Source organism: Hyla sarda, chromosome 1 (genome assembly GCF_029499605.1).
Source record: "Hyla sarda isolate aHylSar1 chromosome 1, aHylSar1.hap1, whole genome shotgun sequence".
Lineage (NCBI taxonomy): Eukaryota > Metazoa > Chordata > Amphibia > Anura > Hylidae > Hyla > Hyla sarda.
In genome coordinates this window covers 111,076,606-111,098,050 of record NC_079189.1, presented here as the reverse complement: position 1 = coordinate 111,098,050, position 21,445 = coordinate 111,076,606, and the positions used below count along the sequence as shown (strand labels likewise).

At 41.0% G+C, this 21,445-nt stretch overlaps 1 protein-coding gene and 1 long non-coding RNA gene across 3 annotated transcripts in view; one reads left to right on the top strand and one right to left on the bottom strand.

Annotated features, from left to right (window-relative positions):
* LOC130357564 (cytochrome P450 3A24-like) overlaps positions 1 to 21,445 on the bottom strand; it is a 64,764-nt gene that overhangs the window by 11,812 nt on the left and 31,507 nt on the right. For both annotated transcript variants that reach the window (XM_056560269.1, XM_056560276.1), the window contains 7 exons: positions 20,932 to 21,031; positions 20,729 to 20,842; positions 19,053 to 19,141; positions 16,891 to 17,039; positions 15,388 to 15,515; positions 15,031 to 15,112; positions 14,678 to 14,838 (listed from right to left, as the gene is read on the bottom strand). In XM_056560269.1, coding sequence (XP_056416244.1) covers positions 14,678 to 14,838; positions 15,031 to 15,112; positions 15,388 to 15,515; positions 16,891 to 17,039; positions 19,053 to 19,141; positions 20,729 to 20,842; positions 20,932 to 21,031 — 823 coding nt within the window. The remainder of the gene's footprint in view (positions 1 to 14,677; positions 14,839 to 15,030; positions 15,113 to 15,387; positions 15,516 to 16,890; positions 17,040 to 19,052; positions 19,142 to 20,728; positions 20,843 to 20,931; positions 21,032 to 21,445) is intronic.
* The window catches only part of LOC130357655 (uncharacterized), a 129,426-nt gene continuing 123,059 nt past the window's right edge, over positions 15,079 to 21,445 (top strand). Inside the window, exon 1 of the long non-coding RNA XR_008889212.1 lies at positions 15,079 to 15,147. This is a non-coding gene — a long non-coding RNA (uncharacterized LOC130357655). The remainder of the gene's footprint in view (positions 15,148 to 21,445) is intronic.

The following is a 21,445-nucleotide window of genomic DNA, read 5'->3' as shown; positions in this document are numbered from 1 at the left end:
TCTGTGTATGTCAGGTAAAAGGAAACTATATATGTGTGGAACAAGGTTTTAACGGCACAGTTTTCCTTAATATATAGAGATGAATGTATTACATGAAAATGTAATACATTTTTAACAAAATATATTATTATAGAATAAGTTTGTATCAACAAAAATCAAAAGGGTGCATATGTAAATTAAAATAGGATGAATCAGTTAATAGGATAACAAGGGCTGGATAATATACATGCAAATAAATAAATAAATAGATAAATATTGTAATATATTTAATATGTAAAAATAAATATGTATAAAAAGTGATGAATAATAAATAAATAAATGATATAGGAGACTTCATGTGGAAATGTATGAGAATATGATAATATGATAATATGAAAATATAAAATTCTATAAAAATCTATAAAAACCACACATTAGTCCAAAAAAAAAAAATATATATATATATATATATATATATATATATATATATATATCACATAGGGTACGGAAAAACAGAGGGGTTTTTTATATATATATCTCTACTTCCGCACAGCTATACTCACAGGTTACTCTCAATAAATTCATTTAAACCAAGGGGCTGAAGTGTGCGTAATTTGAATATCCAAAAATTTTCACGTTGCCTAAAACGCTGGGGAACATCTTTATTGATCTGTTCTATGGCAGATATCTTGAAGGCCGAAAAATCGCCCTCATGATATAGCGAAGCATGGCGTGACACACTGTGAAGCTGGTACTTGAGGGTTACATTGCTACGGTGTTTGTTGATCCGGTTTCTCAAACACTGTGTGGTGCGGCCTACGTATTGCAGGCCGCACGGGCACTGTAAGAGGTATACAACATATTGGGAGTCACAGGATATATGTGATTTAATAGGAAAGATCTCTTTGGTGACCGCAGAGTGAAACTCTTTTGCCATATGCGTTAAATTTACACAGCATTTACAGCGCGCATGGTTACACTTAAAACAACCATTCTTTTGTAAAAAGTTGGAAGGTTTATTTTGTAGAGTTTTTTAATTACTTGGGGCGAGTATGTTTTTTAGGGAGCGTGCTCGCCGAAAAGTGACTTGTGGTTTTGGAGGAAGAATTTTTTGTAAAAAAGGATCATTTAACCCCTTAAGGACCAGGCCATTTTATACCTTAAGGACCGGAGCGTTTTTTGCAATTCTGACCACTGTCACTTTAAACATTAATAACTCTGGAATACTTTTAGTTATCATTCTGATTCCGAGATTGTTTTTTCGTGACATATTCTACTTTAACTTAGTGGTAAAATTTTATGGTAACTTGCATCCTTTCTTGGTGAAAAATCCCAAAATTTTATGAAAAAAATGAAAATTTTGCATTTTTCTAACTTTGAAGCTCTCTGCTTGTAAGGAAAATAGATATTCAAAATATATTTTTTTTGGGTTCACATATACAATATGTCTACTTTATGTTTGCATCATAAAATTTATGAGTTTTTACTTTTGGAAGACACCAGAGGGCTTCAAAGTTCAGTAGCAATTTTGAAATTTTTCACAAAATTTTCAAACTCACTATTTTTCAGGGACCAGTTCAGTTTTGAAGTGGATTTGAAGGGTCTTCATATTAGAAATACCCCATAAAAGACCCCATTATAAAAACTACACCCCCTAAAGTATTCAAAAAAACATTAAGTGTATTAACCCTTTAGGTGTTTCACAGGAATAGCAGCAAAGTGAAGGAGAAAATTCAAAATCTTCATTTTTTACACTCGCATGTTCTTGTAGACCCAATTTTTGAATTTTTGCAAGGGATAAAAAGGAGAAAATTTTTACTTGTATTTGAAACCCAATTTCTCTCGAGTAAGCACATACCTCATATGTCTATGTTAATTGTTCGGCGGGCGCAGTAGAGGGCTCAGAAGGGAAGGAGCGACAAATGGTTTTTGGGGGGCATGCCGCATTTAGGAAGCCCCTATGGTGCCAGGACAGCAAAAAAAAAAAACACATGGCATACCATTTTGGAAACTAGACCCCTCAGGGAACGTAACAAGGGGTAAAGTGAACCTTAATACCCCACAGGTGATTCACGACTTTTGCATATGTAAAAAAAATATATATTTTTTTTACCTAAAATGCTTGGTTTCCCAAAAATTTTACATTTTTAAAAAGGGTAATAGCAGAAAATACCCCCCAAAATTTGAAGCCCAATTTCTCCCGAGTACGGCGATACCCCATATGTGGCCCTAAACTGTTGCCTTGAACTACGACAGGGCTCCAAAATGAGAGTGCCATGCGCATTTAAGGCCTAAATTAGGGACTTGCATAGGGGTGGACATAGGGGTATTCTACGCCAGTGATTCCCAAACAGGGTGCCTCCAGCTGTTGTAAAACTCCCAGCATGCCTGGACAGTCAACGGCTATCTGGCAATACTGGGAGTAGTTGTTTTGCAACAGCTGGAGGCTCCGTTTTGGAAACAGTGGCGTACCAGACGTTTTTCATTTTTATTGGGGAGGGGGGTTGTATAGGGGTATGTGTATATGTAGTGTTTTTTACTTTTTATTTTATTTTGTGTTAGTGTAGTGTAGTGTTTTTAGGGTACAGTCGCACGGGCGGGGGTTCACAGTAGTTTCTCGCTGGCAGTTTGAGCTACGGCAGAAAATTTGACGCAGCTCAAACTTGCAGCCGGATACTTACTGTAATCCTCCGCCCATGTGAGTGTACCCTGTACGTTCACATTGGGGGGGGGGGGGGGGGGGAACATCCAGCTGTTGCAAAACTACAACTCCCAGCATGTACGGTCTATCAGTGCATGCTGGGAGTTGTAGTTTTGCAACCGCTGGAGGCTCCGTTTTGGAAACAGTGGCGTACCAGACGTTTTTCATTTTTATTGGGGAGGGGAGGGGGGCTGTGTAGGGGTATGTGTATATGTAGTGTTTTTTACTTTTTATTTTATTGTGTTAGTGTAGTGTAGTGTTTTTAGGGTACAGTCACACGGGCGGGGGGTTCACAGTATTTTCTCGCTGGCAGTTTGAGCTGCGGCAGAAATTTTGCCGCACCTCAAACTTGCAGCCGGATACTAACTGTAATCCTCCGCCCATGTGAGTGTATCCTGTATGTTCACATTGGGGGGGGGGGGGGGGAACATCCAGCTGTTGCAAAACTACAACTCCCAGCATGTACGGTCTATCAGTGCATGCTGGGAGTTGTAGTTTTGCAACAGCTGGAGGCACACTGGTTGTGAAACACCGAGTTTGGTAACAAACTCAGTGTTTTGCAACCAGTGTGCCTTCAGCTGTTGCAAAAGCTACAACCCCCAGCATGTACGGACAGCGGAAGGGCATGCTGGGTGTTGTAGTTATGCAACAGCTGGAGGCATACTACTTTGGCTGGGGATGCTGGGGATTGTAGTTATGCAACAGCTGGAGACACACTGGTTTACTACTTAACTCAGTGTGCCTTCAGCTGTTGCAAAACTACAACTCTCAGCAGTCACCGACAGCCAACGGGCATGCTGGGAGTTGTAGTTATGCAACCACCAGATGCACCACTACAACTCCCAGCATGCACTTTAGCTGATTGTGCAAGCTGGGAGTTGTAGTTACACAACAGCTGAAGGTACACTTTTCCATAGAAAGAATGTGCCTCCAGCTGTTGCAAAACTACAAGTCCCAGCATGCCCATAAGGGCATGCTGGGAGTTGTGGTGGTCTGCCTCCTGCTGTTGCATAACTACAGCTCCCAGCATGCCCTTTTTGCATGCTGGGAGCTGTTGCTAAGCAACAGCAGGAGGCTGTCACTCACCTCCAACGATCCTCGCCGCACAGGTCAGTCCCTCGTCGTCTCCGCCGCCGCCGCTGCTCCTGGGGCCCCGATCCCAACAGGGGCGCCGGGGAGCGGGGTCCCCAGCACCCGGGGTGCACGTCCCGCACCCGCTCACGTCCTCCGGAAGAGGGGCGGAGCGGGTTGCGGGAGTGACACCCGCAGCAGGCGCCCTGATTGGTCGGCCGGTAATCCGGCCGACGAATCAGGGCGATCGTGAGGTGGCACCAGTGCCACCTCACCCCTGCTGGCTCTGGCTGATCGGGGCCGTCTCTGACGGCCCCGATCAGCCAATAATTCCGGGTCACCGGGTCACTGGAGACCCGATTGACCCGGAATCCGCCGCAGATCGCTGGACTGAATTGTCCAGCGATCTGCGGCCATCGCCGACATAATGACCCCCCTGGGCGATATGCCCCGATGCCTGCTGAACGATTTCAGCAGGCATCGGGGACCGGCTCCGCTCCAGATGGTTGCGGGGGGCCGGTAAAACACATGACGTTCTCATACGTCATGTGTCCTTAAGGACTCGGAAATGGAGACGTATGAGAACGTCATGTGTCCTTAAGGGGTTAAAAGAATATTCCAATGTTTGGCAAGTATAGATGTAATATCTTTATTATTATTAGAAAAGGTGGTAATAAAATTACAACATCGTTTATCTAATGATGTATCTACTGTCAAAATTTTTTTGGTAAGACAGTCAGATTGTGTCAGTTTGTTTGCTCTGGTTTTAGCAGAAATTACGATTTTTTTCGGATATTTCTTTGCTTGAAATCTACTAACCAGTAATTTGCTCTGTTGGACATAGTCTGTATTTAAGGTGCAATTACGGCGGATGCGCTTAAATTGTCCAAACGGTACATTCTGGAGCCATTTCTTATAATGACAGCTTCTAAAATCTAAGTAACTGTTGCTGTCCACCTTTTTAAAAAAAAGTCTTTGTATTGAGAGTGTTATCTTCAGTATAAAAAACGCACACATCTAAAAATTCTGCATGATTGGAGTAAGATTCATGTGTAAAAGTGAGTCCCCATTTGTTATTGTTGAGAAAATATAAAAACTCTAAAAGATCAGAGCGAGAGCCATCCCATATGATAAAAATGTCGTCAATGTAACGTTTATAATATATGCAGTAGCTAAAAAGTGGATGTGTGTACATTTCAGTTTCTTCAAAGCGTCCTACAAATAAATTTGCGAAACTTGGCACGAAGCGCGTGCCCATTGCGGTGCCTCTCTGTTGTAAATAGATATGATTTAAAAAAGTAAAATAGTTATGAGTTAAAATAAACTCTATTCCTTTGAGTATAAAAGTTTTAAAAGACCTAGTTACTTTTTATTTTGATAAGAATATTCTCACCAAGCAAGAAATGGAGTACATTTTAATTCCAGAACCCGCCCTCCCCATCTTTTATTACCTTCCAAAAGTACATAAAGACCCAGTTCACCCTCCTGGAAGGCCTATCATATCTGGCATTAATTCCATTACCTCAAACCTGTCGCATTATATTGACATCATACTACAAAGATATGTCATCACCTTAGAATCCCATCTAAAAGATACAACAGACTTCATTTCCTCCATTTTACCACTAAAATGGCAAAAACATTTTATTTTTGTGACAATGGACATCTCTTCATTATATACAATCATTGATCACCAACTAGGTTTGAATGCCATCTCTTTTTATATGGAAAACGATATAACTATACCGGCCGAACAAAAAACTTTTATACTCAAAGGAATAGAGTTTATTTTAACTCATAACTATTTTACTTTTTTAAATCATATCTATTTACAACAGAGAGGCACCGCAATGGGCACGCGCTTCGTGCCAAGTTTCGCAAATTTATTTGTAGGACGCTTTGAAGAAACTGAAATGTACACACATCCACTTTTTAGCCACTGCATATATTATAAACGTTACATTGACGACATTTTTATCATATGGGATGGCTCTCGCTCTGATCTTTCAGAGTTTTTATATTTTCTCAACAATAACAAATGGGGACTCACTTTTACACATGAATCTTACTCCAATCATGCAGAATTTTTAGATGTGTGCGTTTTTTATACTGAAGATAACACTCTCAATACAAAGACTTTTTTTAAAAAGGTGGACAGCAACAGTTACTTAGATTTTAGAAGCTGTCATTATAAGAAATGGCTCCAGAATGTACCGTTTGGACAATTTAAGCGCATCCGCCGTAATTGCACCTTAAATACAGACTATGTCCCACAGAGCAAATTACTGGTTAGTAGATTTCAAGCAAAGAAATATCCGAAAAAAATCGTAATTTCTGCTAAAACCAGAGCAAACAAACTGACACAATCTGACTGTCTTACCAAAAAAATTAGATAAACGATGTTGTAATTTTATTACCACCTTTTCTAATAATAATAAAGATATTACATCTATACTTGCCAAACATTGGAATATTCTTTTAAATGATCCTTTTTTACAAAAAATTCTTCCTCCAAAACCACAAGTCACTTTTCGGCGAGCACGCTCCCTAAAAAACATACTCGCCCCAAGTAATTTAAAAACTCTACAAAATAAACCTTCCAACTTTTTACAAAAGAATGGTTGTTTTAAGTGTAACCATGCGCGCTGTAAATGCTGTGTAAATTTAACGCATATGGCAAAAGAGTTTCACTCTGCGGTCACCAAAGAGATCTTTCCTATTAAATCACATATATCCTGTGACTCCCAATATGTTGTATACCTCTTACAGTGCCCGTGCGGCCTGCAATACGTAGGCCGCACCACACAGTGTTTGAGAAACCGGATCAACAAACACCGTAGCAATGTAACCCTCAAGTACCAGCTTCACAGTGTGTCACGCCATGCTTCGCTATATCATGAGGGCGATTTTTCGGCCTTCAAGATATCTGCCATAGAACAGATCAATAAAGATGTTCCCCAGCGTTTTAATACACTTAGGCAACGTGAAAATTTTTGGATATTCAAATTACGCACACTTCAGCCCCTTGGTTTAAATGAATTTATTGAGAGTAACCTGTGAGTATAGCTGTGCGGAAGTAGAGATATATATATAAAAACCCCCTCTGTTTTTCCGTACCCTATGTGATATATATATATATATATATATATATATATATATATATATTTTTTTTTTTTTTTTTTGGGACTAATGTGAGGTTTTTATAGATTTTTATAGAATTTTATATTTTCATATTATCATATTATCATATTCTCATACATTTCCACATGAAGTCTCCTATATCATTTATTTATTTATCATTCATCACTTTTTATACACATTTATTTTTACATATTAAATATATTACAATATTTATCTATTTATTTATTTATTTGCATGTATATTATCCAGCCCTTGTTATCCTATTAACTGATTCATCCTATTTTAACCCCTTCAGGACCAAGCCCATTTTGGCCTTAAGGACCAGAGCGTTTTTTGCACATCTGACCACTGTCACTTTAAACATTAATAACTCTGGAATGCTTTTAGTTATCATTCTGATTCCGAGATTGTTTTTTCGTGACATATTCTACTTTAACATGGTGGTAAATTTTTGTGGTTACTTGCATCCTTTCCTTGTGAAAAATCCTAAAATTTGATGAAAAATTTGAAAATTTTGCATTTTTCTAACTTTGAAGCTCTCTGCTTTAAGGAAAATGTATATTACAAATAAAAAAAAATTTTATTCACATATACAATATGTCTACTTTATGTTTGCATCATAAAATTGACAAGTTTTTACTTTTGGAAGACATCAGAGGGCTTCAAAGTTCAGCAGCAATTTTCCAATTTTTCACAAAATTTTCAAACTCACTATTTTTCAGGGACCAGTTCAGGTTTGAAGTGGATTTGAAGGGTCTTCATATTAGAAATACCCCACAAAAGACCCCATTATAAAAACTGCACCCCCGAAAGTATTCAAAATGACATTCAGTCATCATTTTAACCCTTTAGGTGTTTCACAGGAATAGAAGCAAAGTGAAGGAGAAAATTCACAATCTTCATTTTTTACACTCGCATGTTCTTGTAGACCCAATTTTTGAATTTTTACAAGGGGTAAAAGGAGAAAATGTATACTTATATTTGTAGCCCAATTTCTCTCGAGTAAGCACATACCTCATATGTCTATGTAAATTGTTCGGCGGGCGCAGTAGAGGGCTCAGAAGGGAAAGAGCGACAAGGGGATTTTGGAGAGTACGTTTTTCTGAAATGGTTTTTGGGGGGCATGTTGCATTTAGGAAGCCCCTATGGTGCCAGAACAGCAAAAACCCCTCACATGGCATACCATTTTGGAAACTAGACCCCTTGAGGAACATAACAAGGAATAAAGTGAGCCTTAATACCCCACAGGTGTTTCATGACTTTGGCATATGTAAAAAAAAATATGTTTTTTTTCCCTAAAATGTGTGTTTGCCCCCAAATTTCAAATTTTTGCAAGGGTTAATAGCAGGAAATACTCCCCAATATTTGTAACCCCTTCTCTTCTGAGTATGAAGGTACCCCATAAGTGGACCTGAAGTGCACTATGGGCGAACTACAATGCTCAGAAGAGAAGGAGTCATATTTGGCTTTTTGAGAGCAAATTTTGCTCGGGGGGCATATCGCATTTAGGAAGCCCCTATGGTGCCAGAACAGCAAAAAAAAACCACATGGCATACCATTTTGGAAACGAGACCCCTTGAGGAACGTAACAAGGGATACAGTGAGCATTTGCCCCCCACTGGTGTCTGACAGATCTTTGGAACAGTGGGCTGTACAAGTTTTCATTTTCACGGACCACTGTTCCAAAGATCCGTCAGACACCTGTGGGGGGTAAATTCTCACTGCACCCCTCATTACATTCCGTGAGGGGTGTCGTTTCCGAAATGGGGTCACATGTGGGGTTTTTTTTTTTTTGCGTTTGTCAAAACCGCTGTAACAATCAGCCACCCCTGTGCAAATCACCTCAAATGTACATGGCGCACTCTCCCTTCTGGGCCTTGTTGTGCGCCCCCAGAGCACTTTGCGCTCACATATGGGGTATCTCTGTAGTTGGGAGAAATTGCGTTACAAATTTTGGGGGGCTTTTTTCCCTTTTACCTCCTGTGAAAATGTAAAGTATAGGGCAACATCAGCATGTTGGTGTAAAAAATTTAATTTTTTTACACTAACATTCTGGTGTAGACCCCAACATTTCCTTTTCATGAAGGGTTAAAGAAGAAAAATCCCCCCAAACCTTGTAACGCAATTTCTCCCGAGTACGGCGATACCCCATATGTCGCCCTAAACTGTTGCCTTGAAATACGACAGGGCTCCAAAGTGAGAGCGCCGTGCGCATTTGAGGCCTAAATTAGGGATTTGCATAGGGGTGGACATAGGGGTATTCTACGCCAGTGATTCCCAAACAGGGTGCCTCCAGCTGTTGCAAAACTCCCAGCATGCGTGGACAGTCAACGGCTGTCCGGCAATACTGGGAGTTGTTGTTTTTCAACAGCTGGAGGCTCTGCTTTGGAAACAGTGGTGTACCGGACGTTCTTATTGGGGGAGGGGGGCTGTGTAGGGGTATGTGTATATGTAGTGTTTTTAACTTTTTATTTTATTTTGTGTTAGTGTAGTGTAGTGTTTTTAGGGTACAGTCACATGGGCGGGGAATTACAGCGAGTTTCCCAGCGCAAAATTTGCTGCATCTCAAGATGCGAGAAACCCACTGTAAAAGCCTTGCCCATGTGAATGTACCCTGTACATTCACAGGGGGGGGGGGGGGTGCACCAGCTGTTGCAAAACCACAACTCCCAGCATGCATGGTCTGTTAGTGCATGCTTGGAGTTATAGTTTTGCAACAGCTGGAGGCACACAGGTTAGGAAACACTGAGTTAGAAACAGACAATGTTTCCCAACCAGTGTGTCTCCAGTTGTTTCAAAACTACAACTCCCAGCATGCCCAGACAGCTGAAGGGCATGCTGGGAGTTGTAGTTCGGCAACATCTGAAGGGCCAGATGTTGCTGAACTAAAACTCCCAGCATGCCTGGACAGTCAGTGCATACTGGGAGTTGTAGTTTTGCAACAGCTGGAAGAGCACAGATTGGAGACCATTATACAATGGTCTCCAAACTGGGGCCCTCCAGATGTTGCAAAACTACAACTCCCAGCATGCCCAGACAGCCAAAGGCTGTCTAGGCATGCTGGGAGTTGTAGTTTTCAGACTCCTAGAAGCAGCAGTGAAGATCTTCACTGCTGCCTCTGAGGACCACATACTTACCCGTCGCTGCTCGTCCACGTGGCCGGTCCCGCGCTGCTCCTCGGTCCCGCCGCTGGATCAGGTAAGTCCGCCTGTCCCCACGTGTTCCCCCCGAATGCCGCAGGTCCCCGCGAGCCCCTGCAGCCTTCGTCCCCCGTTCTGCCCGACTTCCAGGGGCGGGCAGTGCGGGGGATCTGAACTTTCACCCCAGATCACTGTGATTGGTCCACAGGGACCAATCACAGTGATCGCTGACCAGGACCATCAATGGATGGTCCTGGGGGTGAAGCAGAAGTTGTCCCCTGCTGGAAACAGCGGGACTTCTGCCAGTTAACCCGTGCGATGCTGCGCATCGCCGGGTTAACTGAATGTCATTTATAAACGCCGGGATGCGCGAACGCACTGCACAACCCGGCGTTTATATATGCCATTCTGCGGGAAGGGGTTAATTTACATATGCACCCTTTTGATTTTTGTTGATACAAACTTATTCTATAATAATATATTTTGTTAAAAATGTATTAAATTTTCATGTAATACATTCATCTCTATATATTAAGCAAAACTGTGCCGTTAAAACCTTGTTCCACACATATATAGTTTCCTTTTACCTGACATACACAGAGCAGCGCTAAACCATGCGCCTGCTCCGTAACATATCATCTTTCCGGACCCGCTCCCTAGCAACGCGTCCGTAGCAACCTACACGCCGCATCTCCGCTCTGTTTATAAACAGAGCGGCGACATGCGGCCGTTGTTTACATGCCGTGGAGCGCACGGCAATGTTCACAACGAGTGCGCATCAAGCCTCTATCTAACACATGAACCGGATCAAGTATTACACCTTTGCTTTACATTATCTAATAAAGCACATTTCCTTCTCTTTATTTGAAGTTACTGTTATCCCTATATATAGGTATAAAGTACAAGAGTCAATCTAAAGATAAAGTTCCCAGTTTTTTTGCACTTCTATTGCTACTGTTGTACCTCCCATCCTGAACATGTGACCTTGCCACCATTTTGTTTCTCAATCAATGTGTGTATAAAAAGCTCTCTTTTGCACTGTACTGTACAAATCTGTCAATCTGAAGAAGGGGTATGCTAACCCCGAAACGCGTTGTTGTATACTAATAAAGCTTGAATTCCTATCCACCTCCATGAACTGGTTGTGAGATCTCTCTGGATCCCGAGCGCCTGATGCCAGGTCAATTTTTCCAATATTAAGCTCACCCACAGGATCTCCTCATTGGATCCATCCTGAAGACCTGTAGGCTTGCACGGAATCCTTCATTACCTCAGATTGAGGTTATATGCGTATTATTATACGCTCCAGGTGAGCGGCCATTCATTAGACCCCTTACGTATCCCCACTCTACGTGGGTCTCTGTATAAATTTTTAGGGTAATGCACTAGGCGCCTCCTTGGGCCTTCTCTCTTTTTTTCTATTTGTTTACGGTTTGGCGGTGGGTCAGTAATGGTGTGGGGTAGCGTTTCTTTGGGGGCCGCATAGCCCTCCATGTGCTTGCCAGAGGTAGCCTGAATGCCATTAGGTACCGAGATGAGATCTTCAGACTCCTTGTGAGACTATATCTTGATGCGGTTGGCCCTGGGTTCCTCCTAATGCAAGACAATGCTAGACCTCATGTGGCTGGAGTGTGTCAGCAGTTCCTGCAAGAGGAAGGCATTGATGCTAAATACTGGCCCGCCCATTCCCCAGACCTGAATCCGATTGAGCACACCTGGGACATCATGTCTCGATCCATCCACCAATGCCACGTGGCACCACAGACTGTCCAGGAGCATGCTCAGGCATTGTAGGGAGGTCATATGGGCACGTGGAGGCCACACACACTACTGAGCCTCATTTCAAGTTGTTTTAAAGGGGTACTCCGATGCTTAGACATCTTATCCCCTATCCAAAGGATAGGGGATAAGATACCTGACCGTGGGAGTCCCGCCGCTGGGGACCCCCGTTATCCTGCACGCGGCACCCCGTTTGTAACCAGCCTCCGGAGCTTGTTTGCTCCGGGTCTGATTATGGGCGACCACAGGGCGGGCGGCGTGTGACGTCACGTCTGCGCCTCCATGTGACTTCACGGGATAGCTGTCACGCCCCCTTTCTTAGGCTTGCATTGAGGGGTGGAGCGGGAAGTCACATGGGGGCGCAGGCGTGACGTCACACGCCGCCTGCCCTGTGGTCGCCCGTAATCAGAACCGGAGCGAACACGCTCCGGGGATTGATTACAAACGGGGTGCCGGGTACAGGATCACGGAGGTCCCCAGTGGCGGGACTCCCGCGGTCAGGCATCTTATCCCCTATCCTTTGGACATTACATCAATGTTGGATCAGCCTGTAGTGTGGTTTTCCACTTTGATTTTGAGTGTGACTCCATATCCATACCTCCATGGGTTGATAAATTTGATTTCCATTGATAATTTTTGTGTGATTTTGTTGTCAGCACATTCAACTATGTAAAAACAAAAGTATTTCATATGATTAGTTCATTCATTCAGATCTAGGATGTGTTATCTAAGTGTCCCCTTTATTTTTTTGAGTAGTGTACATTGAAGGTGTAAAATCTAAGGGTATGTTCACACGCGTGGATTTTCGCAGCGTATTTAGCTGCGGATCCGCTGGTGAAGGCCTGCTCTATGCTGGCTTTACATGTGCCTGCTCGTAGCGGCAATACGCCGCTACCAGCAGACACAGTGCAGCGATGTGCGCGGCATATTCACACATTGTGGCCCCTCTCCCTGCTTTGAGCTAGGCAGAGAGCTCCCGCAATGTGCGAGTATACTGCGCTACGAGCAGGCACATGTAAAGCCAGCATAGAGCAAGCCTTCACCAGTGGATCTGCAGCATAAAATACGCTGAAAATCCGTACGTGTGAACATACCCTAAAGTTATAAAACAGAAATTTACATCGCTTGATTTCAAAATCTGCCCAGCAAATCAATATCAAATGTGTAAAAAATTTGACCGCATGTAGAGGCCATGCGGCCTTGCCCTTAGAGCCCCGAATGGTGAATCTGCTTACCTACAGCTGTATACAGCAGCTGAGTATATGTATCACTGAAGGTGTACATTTTTCTGACAATTTATAACTGCTTGCTGATTCTTTTGATTTTATGGTGAAAATGCTCTATATGCCCATTATGTGGACAGTAATAAATTCTCCTTTCCACTTGTGAACAGAACAGAAAATGTTTACCACTTAAAGGGGTACTCCAGAGGAAAAAGTGTTTTTAAATCAACTGGTGCCAGAAAGTTAAACAGATTTGTAAATTATTTCTATAAAGAAATCTTAATCCTTCCATTACTTATCAGCTGCTGTATGCTCCACAGGTATTTTGTTTTCTTTTTGAATTTCTTTCCGTCTGATCACAGTACTCTCTGCTGACACCTCTGTCCATTTCAGGAACTGTCCAGAGCAGGAGGGGTTTGCTGTGGGGATTTACTAATATTTCCCTACATTTTGCACTTTTCACTGTTTTTATTTTTATTTTTTGTTGTTGCTCTGAGCAGTGGGGTTTTCCAGAGCTCAAATCCACCACATTTTCTGACGAAGCATTATAAAATGTTTATTTTTTTATTTTTTTTATTTCACTTACTATAGGGGTCACTTACTATAATCGGTGCTGTGGTTCCAGAAATATTGGCTGGTGAATTTCCCCTTCTGAATTCAGGGAGCCGCGTGCAGGAGGTGGGGCCCCGCTGGCATGCCGCCCCTGCTTCTTTCCATCTTTTCATTCAGCTTTCCCCTTAGTTAGCATATTCATATTCTGCGACTCTACGTCACAGTGACGTGAGTCACATGTCATGTGAGCGTTGCGCTCTGTCGGTAGAGCACATCCGCGGACAGTTTACATACAACTCTCATGTCCTGAAAGCAGTCATGTGAGAGCTATATGTAAACTGCCTGCGCATGCGCTCTACTGACAGAGCGCAGCGCTCCGGTGACATGCGATTCACGTCACTAGGACGTGGAGTCGCAGAATATGAATATGCTAACTAAGGGGATGGCTGATTGAGAAGACTGAAAGAAGCAGGGGCGGCCAGCCGGTGGGGCCTCGCCTCCTGCTCGCGACTCCCTGAATTCAGAAGGGGAACTTGGCCAGCAAATATTTCAGGAACCACAGCACCAATTATAGTAAGTGACCTTTGTTTGGATTCCTAGTCACCCACACTATAACCCAGTGTATTGGGTTTAGTGTGGGTGATCAGGGTGACAGTTTTCCTTTAAAATAAATCAGTGTCACCTGCACTAACCAGTTAGTACAGACAGGTAGTACAGCTGACAATGATTATTACCTGATCCCGTTCTGTGCTCTGGTTCTCCTGATATCTTCTTCGGTATCTTCTGTTCTGGGGCCAACTTGAAGCATGAGTGGAGCTTCGTGATGTCACCACTCCTGCTTCTTTGCTGGGTCCTGCTGCTAGCAAACAGCAGCGGTGACGTCACAAAGTTTCACCAATCCTCTAAGAACGGAAGTATGCAGGAGAACCAGAGCACGGAACGGGATCAGGTGAGTTTCGTTGTCATCATTTTCACCTGCACTACTTGTTTGTACCGACAGGTTATTGCCGGTGAAACTGATGACAGATTTCCTATAAGTTTCTTTTGCCTAAACTATAGGTACAGTGTATAATATTACAAATTGATGTTACCTTATTGGGAAGAAAGGTGTCAATTTCTTCCTGAAGTTTGGTTTGGACATCAGGGTGCGTAGCCAGATGGTATGCCAGAAACATAAGTGTGGTGCTGGTGGTCTCATAACCAGCTATAATAAAGATAAGTCCCTGAGCCAAAATTTCAGAGTCTGTCAATTCTGTGAAATAGATGCAACACAGATTTGGTGTGAGGGGCAAATAAAGATAAAGTGTCAGTTTTACCACAAAGTGCACTGCATAACAAAGGCAAAAAAATTCTAAATATTGTGTGTATGTATAGCATTCTTTTAGTCTATAAAAAAAATAAAAATAAAAAAACATTGGCGGATTCAGAAAATCAGCCTTCTTACCTTTATAGCCATGAGTCTCCTCTCCTGCATTGTTGTCTTTAGATTGAGCATCTACCATGAGTTGGAGAAAATCTACTCGATCCTAAAAGGTCAAAGAAAAGGTCAGAGAAAGCACAGGTATACAAGGAATGGTGCCCTCACTCTGAGTTTAGTGCTTGTAATCCTTTTATTGTCTACTTTATGTATTGCAATATACTATGTTTACCCCCCCCCCCCCCCCCCCACACACACACACACTCCCTTCCCCTTGATAGGAGTTTCTAATATTTGGAAATCTATTTCAGCTCATAACTGCAAAAGAGCAAATGTTGTCATACAGTCTCCACGTTTCCAAATTGGAGTTAAACATATACTTACTGAGTGAATTCCCTTCTTTCTGTTTTTCTTTATACTTTTTATTGCATCTTGAAAAAAGTCAAGGACACTTAATGGGAGGAAGCAGAAATTCAGCTTTTCCAAAAGAGGAATCAGGAATGGACACAGAACTATAGGTTAAATAATACAGAAGAGACACAAATGAAAATAGAAATCATTCAGTGATCACAGTGGTTGTTATTGTCTATGTTTTCAGAAGCTATGGGCTTTTATGATTATTGTAGGGAAGTGGTTGTACTTGCTGTCTTTGGAGTTGGCCATTGTGGGTTGTAAAAAAAAAAAAAAAAAAAGACTGCTCAGAAAGTAGCACCATGTCTGATGTCAAGCATCACTATATCTGTTTTCAAAGTAGGACATGCTCACATCATGTTATATTGTTAATACCAGCTATAATATTGTTATGCATTAAAGCAATTATATCAAAATACAATAGGTGGGAAGTGGGAATCATCACTTTACACTTGGTTCTTAAAGTGGACTTGTTTATCTTGGCATATCTGTTTTAGTAAAATATTTGCACCGTGAACATATCAATTCTGGAGAATCTATTCCTAGGCCTGGTTCACATCACGATTTTACCATCCGATTAACAGACAGTAAAATCGAACAAAATCGGATTATCTGAAATCGTATGCAATTGTATTAAAAAAATTGTTTGGTAAAAATCATATAAAAAAATTGCACAGCTGAAAATTTCATCCGTTTTTCACAAAAAATCTGATCATGTTTGGAAAATTATATGTAGGTCAAGGGCAATAAAGTTTATATAAAGATGCTACTGCGCATGTGTAAAAAGAAATCCTGTGCGATAGATCTAATGAAATCGCACAGTCACACGATTCAATACGATTTACATAAGCCACAATAAAAAAATCAGACACGATTTCGATCCGATTTTGAATTTGGGGGAATAATCGTGGTCAACCATGATTTTACCCCCCCCCCCCCCCCTTCGTGCAAATTCAGAAGCGGATCAAAACTGATGCATGTGTTGGATATGATTTCTGAATGGGAGTCAAATGGATACGACTTGGCATGCAAATTTTTATGATTTGAAGGTAAAAAATCATGAGGAAAAGTAGGATGGTAAAATCGAGATGTGAATGCACCCTTAGACCTCTGCATTCCTCTGATACTCTTACTGAAAATGTAAAGAGTAAACTGACAAATGGGAATAACTATTCCCCTGTGAACTGGTCAACTCCCTATGGTTGGAAAAACACGGTCCTGTACAGTCGAGCACTGTCAGTAGGGATTGGCCAGTGTTAGAGTGTGAGGGGACACATCTTAATTTGTAACACCCAGTTGTCTATTTATTCATAAACATCTCAAAGGAATAACAGAGGAACAGTACAATGAAGAGTTCTATGAAAAGATTCTCCAGAATTGTTATCCCAATTGCCAGATCTTACCATATTTCTACATTTAATAAACTTGTCAAACAATAGATCATAATAGATCAGAACAGATAACTCATCAGTTTACCTGTTGTTAAGAACAAAGGGTTGAAAAAGGAGAAGCTGAAAAGTTTTCTTCCATTGGTCACGAATGGATCATTAGGATTGTTCAATGAATCCACATTCACACTGAAGGATGTACTTAGAACAATGTCCATGCTGTAGCTTCCAAAGATGCTGAAATTACAAAATGAAGATATACCAGGCTGAGCTAAGTGATACCGCAACCTCATGTATGTCCGTACTTTCTATACTTCCACTAAGTGTTCACATCTACTAAATAGATGATACACTAGAGAAGGAGCTATAAAGCTAGGTTTCCACTTGGTTATTTTTTTACACTTAAAAAAACGCCAGCAAAAACACCAGAAAAACTGCCACAGGTTTTTCCTACGTTTTCGCTGTTTTTCTGGCGTGCATTTTTTTGGCCCCGTTTTTTTCTAAATTTGTTGGGTACCAAAAAAAAAAAAAAGAAGAAGAAGATGCAGTAGGGATGGGAAAAAATGTATTTAACAAATTTTTTTTTTTTATAGCAACAATGTTATAAATTTTGTAAATAAAGTGTGCGTGTGTCACTTTTTTTTCTTTTTTTTTGGTAGTACTACTACTCCCAGCATAGAACAGATTGTTCCATGATGGGAGTAGTAGTACCTGTACTAATAGACATATCACCCCGGGTGTCACTCCTGACACACAATGCGTTCGTCCTTTCTATTGCAGAAATGCGGAGCGGCTCTATACAGCGCTCACATCTCTGCTCTGTACTCCAGCCGGCAAGTGATGTGAATAAATATTCACCTCACTCATTCATATTGGATGGTTGCAGCCAATCCCCGCTCTCAGAGGGAAATATGAATGAGTGATGTTCTATTCTTATCACTGGTCGGACGGAGTATAGTGCAGAGATGTGAGCACTGTACAGAGCTGCTCTGCATCTCTGCAATAGATAGGACGATCGCATCAGGTGTCAGGAGTTACACCCGCTGTGATCTGTCTTTAACTGCAGGTGCTACTACTCCCAACATGGAGCACACTCTGCTCCATGTTGGGAGCTGTAGTACCTGCATTAACAGACAGATCGCAGTGAGTGTCACTTCTGACCCCCGATGCGATCGTCCTGTATATATAATGTATAGATGCGGCCGACCGCTCTTCTATGGTCCCCTGCACCGCCGTATATACACATCTACATAATCTACTCATATTTCCCACAGAGAGGAGTTGTGATTGGCTGGGAAATATGACAGTGCTACGTGGGAAATATGAAGAGGTGTATATATATGGCAGTGCAGGGGACCATAGAAGAGCGGCCGGCCGCATCTATAAATGATACAGGAGGATCGCAACGGACCCAGGGCAATCTGTCAATTAGTACAGGTACTACTACTCCCATCATAGAACAGTGTGTTCCATGTTGGGAGTAGTAGTACTACCTAAAAAATGTTTTAAAAAAAGTGAAAAACACACACACATTTTTATTGTTGTCGGCTACATATTAAGTGCCCTGCCTGCACACATAAATTGATCCCTGTTTTAAGATGTATAAAAATTTTGTTATAAAAAAGATTAATTTCGTTAAATACAATTTTTTTCCATCAATACCGTATCTTTTATATTATTTTTTTTAATGGTACCCTACAAAATGTTATTAAAAAAAGGTATCTCCCTCACTTTTTTGGATTGCTGAAGTCCAAAAAAGAATAAAAAACGCCGGCAAAAACGCCAAAGTTAAAACACACATGTCGTTTTTCTTGGCATTTTTTCACTTCCATAGACTTCTATGGGAGGAAAAAGCCAAGATTTTCCTTAAAAAAAAACACCAAAGTCTCAACAAGAGGTCGTTTTTGAAAAAACAGCCGAGGAGCCAAAAATAGCTGAAAAACGGCAAAAGGATTTAAAAAACACCAAACTGAAAAATTACAAGTGAATATGGCATTTTGCAGTTCCCTATTGACTTGCAGCTAACATCTGGCTGTAGAGTTTAAAAAATAAAAGAACCTCAATGTGTTTGTAAGGAGGGTGCAGAATAAAGATACAGTAACTGCATATGCCAATACTATATGTTTTGGATCCCTTTAGTAAATCAGCTATATTAAAAGGCATGATTAGCTACAATAAAACAATCTACCCAAAGACATAGTAACAGCTGGGCTCTAGTTTAGATAAACTGTAATAAAGACATGTACTTACTTTTTCATGTCTACAAATTCTTTGTTATCAACTTTCTTTTGAATATTCTTCACTAAAAGGTCTCCATACTGTTTTACTATTGGGAACATCTATAAAGGATGACAAGATATTTTTAGCCAACTTTTTTTATACCAATTTGTCATGTGTAGCATATAAATTAGTCAAATATTTTTGCATGTGTAATATGGGGGGGGGGCAGTAAGTAAGGTAGGTAGTGCAAAACCTTGTGCAAAGGAAGAGTGGAGCAGCTGCCTATAGCAACCAATCATATTGCTGCTTTCATCTTTATAAAGACCTCTGAAAAATGAATGTTGGAATCTGGTTGCTATGGGCAATTGCTGATGTGGTGTCCCGTTACTGTACTCGTACTGTACCTTGTGTTATAAGTCCCCAAAGTCAGAGTTCCTCCGTACTCATAGGATGCTTTTAGTGGGATAACCCCTAGTCAGCGCTTCCTTCTTTAATTTTATGTACATATTATATATAATGTATAGTGTAAATATTGCTTCCAGGACCTTAGGTCACATGATTAATAATTATATTGTTCTGCTAAGGTTAAGGACCTTCCAGGTAAGGTGCTCATGTCACGTGTTGTACCACAATTCTTTGTATTAGGACTGACAGGTCTGGGGGACCAATAAGCTTGAGGCCCTGATCATCTCTAGAGAAACCACTACTCCGTACAATTCTGCAAGAGAACTTAGGCCTGAAGCCTGCTAACTTCAGCCGAATACAAAACCGTGAGTTCAATCTAACTCAATCCTAATCCTACGTGACTGCTGGACCTAAACAATTCCCCTAAATCCAGTGGAACAGCGTAAAGCAATTACTTCAAGCTTATTCCCTACAAGTTCCCAACCAAACCTGTGAGGAACCTAAAGTCCGGTCCTCTGTAAAGACTGTTACTACGTTTTACCTGCATAAAATCTGCAGTAAAGTTATCTTCAGTTTACTAAAACTCTGGTTGTGGACAATCCTTTATTCCTCCCTATCGTTCCTGGGACGGGTGTCGGTAGGATATATATACAGAGAGGAACCCGCACCCTGGCGTCATGACAGTTAAGGGTTAATCCAACACCCTTCCATCACTGCACAGCTACACCCTACCTACCCTACATCCCCAAGGTACCACACTGAACTTTTCTTATGTGTCAGGTTTGATAAATCTCCCCCTATATGTTGGTAACAATTACCGTTCATATACTAGCGCTATGTAAGCAGGAAGCAACCGAGTTGTTGTATCTGAGATAAAAGATGGATTAACATGTTAGTAAACAAGGAATATGAATTGTCTATCACATTTTATGACATCACTCAGTTGCTACAATGATAAATAATGTCATATCCTATTTTTATGGTAATAGTTACAGTAGTGGAAAAATCCCCGTAAGAAACGTTAAAGAATGTCACCTCAACCATAAAATTATTCAGTTTATTACTTTTTGATGAAAACAAATGTGTTTGTATACATATTTATAATGGGAGAGATTTATAAAAACCTGTGTAGAGGAAAAATTGACCAGTTGCCCATAGCAACCAATCAGATTGCTTTCTACATTTTTTAGAGGCCCTTTCAAAAATGAAATAAGTGATCTGATTGGTTTCTATGGAAAAATGGGCAACTTTTCCTCTGCACAGGTTTGATGAATCTCCCCTTATATGTCTATATATTTTACCTGCTTTAGTTTACCACTGGTGAATGTTGGTGATAACACGGTGCGTATCCTCTTCCATTGTTCATCAGCAGCAATTGACACTGCAGACTTCAGAGGTCCATTAAGGCCAAAATTCTAAAAGTAAGGAAAGATATAATTAAAACATAGAAAACAATAGAAATAGCCAAAAGCAAAAGAAAATAGGATTTGGTTAGAGGACTTACCCGTCTGTTTGTAAATATAGTGTAGCATTCCTTAACTAGAATGAATTTAATGATTGCTGGGTCCATAATCGCAAGAACTGGCTGCCTCCCATCATAGAACCTAGTACAGAAAATAGGGATGATCAGATATAGAGCAAAGACAACAACTATAGGCACATGCTAAATGCTTCAATTCCCCAAGTAAAAGTAGAACCGACTGTCATATTAAAATAAATCAACACTAAGATGATGATCTGATCCCTTCTAATACAGTGAAACCTCTGTGAGAGGACCACCAAAATTGCATTGAAACGTGGTCAAGTTCCATGGTGTTTTTTCATTGAAAAAAGGCTGTGGCCAGATGTTAGCTGTAAATCAATGATAAATCGCAAAATTCTTTATCTATTTGCATTTTTCAGTTTGGCTTTTAAAAAAAATCCTTTTGGCGTTTTTTCACTCTTTTTTGGCGTTCTTCAGCTCCTTGGCAGCTTTGCGAAGTTGCAGCATATTGAGCCTATTGTTTTTTTTTCCCTTT